The 6,684-nt window shown below is 38.1% G+C and overlaps 1 protein-coding gene across 4 annotated transcripts in view; it reads right to left on the reverse strand.

Annotated features, from left to right (window-relative positions):
* Positions 1–6,684, reverse strand: part of Sec24b (SEC24 homolog B, COPII coat complex component) — a 77,316-nt gene that overhangs the window by 23,320 nt on the left and 47,312 nt on the right. For all 4 annotated transcript variants that reach the window (XM_055628112.1, XM_055628111.1, XM_055628110.1 and 1 more), the window contains one exon: positions 5,500–5,732. In XM_055628112.1, the coding sequence (XP_055484087.1) occupies positions 5,500–5,732 (233 nt within the window). The remainder of the gene's footprint in view (positions 1–5,499; positions 5,733–6,684) is intronic.

The following is a 6,684-nucleotide window of genomic DNA, read 5'->3' on the forward strand; positions in this document are numbered from 1 at the left end:
CACAAAGGGATTGCAACTCACAGGTCGAAAAGTACTGCCTTAGAATGTACAGGTGTCTAAAGTTCTACTCTGCTTACTTTCTGCCCCGTTTTATGCTTGCACAATTATTATAAGTTCATAGCTTTTTCTCAACTAAAGTGATTTAACAAGTTACTGTCATAATTTAAAACTACTCAACCTGAGTTAAGTAAGTCAAAAACAATCAAAACCAATCCCTACATTTACACTTTTAAGATCATTTGCATGACCAGTTTATGAACTTTCCCTCAAAATGCAAAACACTGCATAATACACAATAAAAATATCATACAATATATACATATATATTATACAATATATACAATAAATACACAAGAAAAATATCCAGCCAAAGAGATAAAAAAACAATCCATAACGTTTAAGAAACTAAGTCAGGTTCTAGTACCATGAAAATAGTTTTAACTGACCTTACTGCTGCTTGGGACATATCTAAGGACAAAAATTATGACCAGACATATCTTTTATTTCAATATGTGATTCAAACAGAAATGGTTTCTTCCTATTTTCTTATCATTTTTGTAAACGGGAATTTAAATTTTATTCTGTGTATGCATGTTTTGTTGGCATGTGCGGCTATACACCACTGGTGTGCCTGGTGCCCTTGGAGACCAGAAGATCAGATGCTCTGCAACTGGAGTTGTGTGGCACAATGTAATGCTGGGAATTGAACCCAGGTCCTCTGTAGGAGCAGCCAGTACTTGTAACTGCTAAGCTGTCTCTCCAGAGCCAACAAAACAAATCCTACATTTAATAATTTTACACTTAGAATAAAAAGTTGATGTTATTTTGAAATTATTTAAATATATTAAGTACAGTCTGTACTCTATCTGTAAGCTACAAATGATAGATTCTTTCAACTATGGACCAAAAATTGTATTATTCTGATATGAAAACTTTACAAAAAAGTATTTTCAGGTGTATCTCATTTCATTCTTCACCAGCAGTCAATTTTAAATTAGTTTTCCATTGAGTTCATTTCTTGCTATTAATAACATAAAGTAGGATGTATACTTAACAAACAAAGAACGTAAAAAAAGGAGACCCTTGTGTGTATATAGTTATCTTCCACATTCCTTAATACAGGGACCAAGTTTCATTATGTGAATTTGCATACAGTAGTTCACATACAAAATGGTAACTTCAGAAAATGGTCATCTGGAGTAGAAGACACACAGGTATCACCTAATGCTAAAACCCGCTAGGTACAACTTAATGAGAAACTTTAAAATGACCAGGAGGTCACTGGATAAAGTATTACCCAATCCCCACAGCACTGCAAGTGAAACAGTAGGTTTATGTCACTAGAATGTCATAATCAGGCCTATGTAAATAACCACATCAAGTAATACATCTGAGCTATTAGATTTAACTCCTGGGTCACAGGAAATGGAGCAGAGGAGCCAGTAAAATGATACCACAAGGAAGCAATGAGCAATGTAGGACACTCTATAGGACAACTGGCTCAGCTTTCCTATCAGATCAAAGGCTTGGATTGGAAGGGTAAGGTTTGTTTCAAATGAAAATGACAATAATAACACATAAGCAAACATAACAGCTAAGTTATTATTTTGCTAGTAATTTGTACAACCAAATTTAAAAGGCACTTCTAAGATAACCAGGTAAATGTATATATGCACTCAATTATAATAGCATTTAGAAATGATTTTTCCTTTTGTTTGCTATTCAAGACAGGTCTTCTCAAAAATTCTCTGCAATCAAGGACAAAATATATCAGGGCACAGGGGTCCTCTATGAGACTGTTTTCCAACCAAGGACCATGTATGGATATAACCTAGAATCCCTGCTCGGATGTAGCCCATGGCTCAGTATCCAAGAGGGTTTCCCTAGTAAGGGGAACAGGAACTATTTCTGACATGAACTCAAGGACTGGCTTCTTTACCTCCTCCTGCCCTTGAGGGAGGAACAGCTTTGCTAGGCCACAGAGGAGGACATTGCAGCCAGTACTGAAGATACCTGTAAGCTAGGGTCAGATGGAAGGGGAGGAGAACCTCCCTTAGCAGTGGACTTGGAAAGAGACAGGGACGAGATGAGGGTAGGAGGAAGGGATTGGAAGGGAATGAGGGAGGGGGCTATGGCTGGGATACAAAATAAATAACCTGTGATTAATATTAAAAAAATTAAAAAATTCTCTGCAATAAAGGAAGGGGATGAATGAGGAAACCAGTGATAATGTGCCAGCACTTGGCCTCCAAAAAACAAAATACCTTAATATGTGCTTTCTTGAGGGCTTTTCTCACCACTTAATGAAGGCCATTGCTAATCATGACACAGAAAGCCTTTAGATTGTAGAGCTGACCCACAAGATCACACCATGTAGAACATTTAAAAGGATTTCAGTTGTATTACAGAAGGCTCCTTGAAGCTATGATGTATGTATTCTAGGGCCAGCAAGATGGCTCAGTAGGTAAAGGCGTTTTTACCATGAAAGCCTAGTGATCTGAGTTTTGATTCCTAGGATTCATGTAAAGGTGGAAGGAGAAAACCGGCTCCATAAAGTTGTCCTCTGACCTCCACATGTGCACATACACATTAACACAGATTTTAAGAATTATATATAATAAAATTATACACACTACATACACTCTATGTGGCACTTCAAATCATCTTAATAATGCCAGCCTTACATGAATTAAATGTAGGCCCTAGTGCTGCCAAGGCAGTTTAAGTCAGGTCATCCACTCTGAAAAGCTGTACAACTAACTGCTCAAGTTGAATATGTATGTCTTAGTTTACTTTCCCTGTTGTTGAGATAAAACACCCTGGCAAAAGAGACTTAAGGGAGAAGTGGGGTCTGTGCTCCCAGTTCCAGATACAGTTGAGCAGAAATGTCACAGCACCAGGCATGTTAGGCAGCTGTGTCCACAGTCAAGGCACAGAGAAGAATGCCAGTGCCCTGCTCAGCTCTCCTCTTTATTTAGCCCAGTGTTTTCTTCCAGGGAATGGCTGCATCCAGTCTTCCCACCTCATGAACCTAATTATGAAAATCCCCCAGAGGCTAACAGTGACAGTCTGGATACCTCAGGACTTAATCAGTTCCATTCCTTGGTCTGAACTTTTGCTTAGAAGATATGGAAAGAAATGTTCATAGCAGAACCACTCATAATTCATAGTAGAATCAAAACCATAAGTTTACCCTATGGCAACAGAATAAACTGGCATATTCACAGTGGAGTACATCTGAGACTAAATAAATCATAGCCACACAAAAAGCAACACAAGAATGCATGCAGTAGGACCCCTCTTATGAACAGCTTGAAATCAGGTAAAAGTAACCTGTGGTGATAGCAGTCAAGAGAGTGGCTGTTCATGATTTGGAGTTAATGATTAGAAAAGGCGTGGGGGTGGGGGTGGGCCTCAACTTTTGAAATGCATTAAGTGAGGCATGGTGGCAGATGCCTAAAATTCCAGCAATTCGAAGGTGAATGAAAAAGTCTCAAGAGTTCAAGGTCATCCTTGACTACACATGAGTTTGATGCCAGCCTGAGCTTCATGAGACTCTCAAAAAACAAATACTACCCTACTCTTGTATACTAGGAACAATCAAGTTTTCAGTACTGCCTGTGAGACCATATTTTAAAACTCTGGCAACCACTGTTCAGCTTTACCACTGTAACAGCTGTCTGTGACAACACATGAGGCCAATGGCCACACCTGCATTCTAACAGTGTGAGTTACAAAACCAGGTGAAGGGGCCCTTTGCTCCTTGCCAGCTGTCCAAGAAGCAAGAAGATCTCAGAACTTCTTCTCAAGTACAGGAATAATATATTGTAACTCCACACAGGAACTAACTCAAAGCACAAGCTAGTCAAGACTGAAACACTGTTTTGTGTGAATCAATGTAGTGACAAGGAAAATATAATAAAATGGGGGAGGTCTGTACCAAATCAACCAGATTTTTCCCAAAGCTCCTTCTAGCTTCCTTATCCTTTTCCTGCTGCATCTTAGTTCTAAGATTAAATTCCAGACAAAAACTATTTTCTGTTCTTTTTTTTTCAAAGCTTTCTATGTGTAAGTATACACATGTGTAGGTGCATGTGCAGGCCCATGTGGGGATCATCCTCAGTCTCCCCTTCGCCTTATTCACTGAGGCAAGGTCAAATGCAGAGCTCATCTCTGTGTCTAGTCTCCCTAGTCAGCTTGCTGTGGGCATGCTGACTACATGTGCCGTGGGCTGCCATCCCCACTTAGCATTTACATGAATTCTGAGGTTCCAAATTCTGGTCCTCATGCTTGTGTGACAACTGTTTTACTGCTTGTTTTAGCCCCTATGTTTTCTTTCTAAGCTAAGCATAAGACAAATTCCTGAAAGGTAGACCTACTAAGACTTGACAGAATGCTTTCACCATTTCACTCATTTCCCTGCTTTGTTTTCCTCTCAAAACATAAAATGATAACTACTTACCATTCTAAGTACAACTAAACGGAAATGTTCTTAGATGTTGCTTAAGAAAGCATCATCACATGACCCTGACCACTACTACCATGGAGTCTGAATAAAACTTCCACTACAGGCTCATGTATTTCAAGTCTCCAGTTGGTGGCATTGTTTGGGGAGTTTATGGAACTTTCAGGCCTTTAAGACTTGCTGTAGGAAGGATGTCACAGGGAGCTGCTTTGAAAATATATTGCCTCCTCTATTTCCAGTGTGTTCTCTCAGTTTTCTGCGTCATGAAATATAATCAGCCAGTTTTCTGCTTTGGTCACCTCTTGACAATGTTTTCCTCACTGATTAGATTCTCCCTCTGGAATCATAAGCCAAAGTAATCTCTCTTCCATAAGTTACTTTTGGTCACAGAATTTTATCACAGCAACAGATAAGTAGCTAACACAGCTACTAAGCACACAAACTAAAGAACACCTGTGTTCTTAAAGATTCTCAGAGTCATTTTTGTATCAGAGTACTTTAAGTAAAGAACAGAGGCTAAAATAAACAGTAAACTACATTCTCTTATTTTTTGAGGTAACTGCCAGCTTAGGAATGTAAAATGTTTAAAAAGTTAACATTAGGGGCTGTAGAAGCAGCTCAATGATTAAGCACCACTGGCTCTTCCAGAGGACCCAAGTTCTCTTCCCCTATCCATTTTAGAAAGCTCACACGTGCCTGTAACTCCAGTCCCAGCAGACCCAACACCTTCTTTTGGCCTCTGTGGTTATCCACATGTATAGGGCAGAAATATAGATGCACATGTAAACATACATTTTATATGAGCAAATTATTTAAAAATATTAAATTATTTAAAAAATTATTTAAAAAAAACTGTATAAAAGCTGCGAAAACAAACAAACAACAGAAAACCCTAAAGGTACAATAAAGAAAACCCAAGCTATCACTAATCTTTTCATCTAGATTCTACCTCTTTAAAACTCTGATCATTACAGATGTGTTCCACTTGATACTTATAATTTTTACCAAGTTATCAAACATGACTGAATACACACCTGAGGATACCCAGAATACGCTGGGCTACTGGGATGTGCTCCAGGGGCTGGTGGTGGTGCTGCATTCTGATAAGCAGGCTGCAGTGTAGGGTAGCCATAGCCAAAAGGCTTTGCTACCTTTGCTGGCTGCACAGCAGGAGGAGTGGGGGCTGCAGAAAGAGTCTGGGCGAGGGTGGGGTTAGGCTCCAGGGCACGGTCAGGTACAGGGCTGCTTGCCGAAGAAGAATTCATGTCTAGCAAAGAAAAAAAATAGGTATTCACAACCCAAATCAGAACTATTAGCAATAACCTTTGGCATATTTTTCTTTTCAAAAATGTTTTACTGTGACAGATGCAAAACACATACCAAATACAAAGAGTAGATTACTGACCATGTACAGATTATCTAAACTCAGCAACTACCAATAGCCCATCAATCTTATTTTATGTATTGCTCTGTCTGTGGATTATTTCAACATCAAATGTCTCAGATGGTACTTCTAACAATACCACACACACAGCTAACACAGCACTGTATACTTCTGATTTTTAATTCTCTCAGGAAGACTAGAGCTAAGAAGCAGAAAACAAAACAAGGCAATTAAGATTACAAATTACTTTTTTCCAAATTGTCCTTTATCTGAACCTTAAAATGTCCATGAAAGGAGAACTATATTCCTAAAATCCCCTAGAAACCTGCATTATTTGCATAAGTAAATTGTGAGTAGAATACAAAAAATGGTGTCTAAAACTTCTAGAACAGTATCTGGCATGAAAAAGTGCCTAAGAAAATTTAGTGACTAGATAGTCTTCATTTTTATTTAAATTTAAACAAAAATTTCTGTAAAACTAAAAAGAAAAAAAAAACTTTTGACAGTATATATAAAAAGAAAACTAAAATTACTACACAACCAGTGTGGTATACTGACTTAGTCTCACTTTAAAATAACTCTGTAAGTTATAATAATTTGATCTTCTCATATTATAATGGTATTCCTTACCAGCAATAAGATCTGCAAAAAAAACATGTTCTGAAAAAGAACATAACTTAATAAAAACTAATTGTTCAAAAGTCTCTTGAAGAATCTCATCTTTTTATTGACTATGTTTGCATTGGAAACACCTGTACATACTCTGCCACCACATTGTCTCTCACACACACACACACACACACACACACACACACACACACACACACACACACAC

Source organism: Psammomys obesus, unplaced genomic scaffold, assembly GCF_907164565.1.
Source record: "Psammomys obesus unplaced genomic scaffold, mPsaObe1.curated_primary_1811, whole genome shotgun sequence".
In the NCBI taxonomy this organism is placed as follows: domain Eukaryota; kingdom Metazoa; phylum Chordata; class Mammalia; order Rodentia; family Muridae; genus Psammomys; species Psammomys obesus.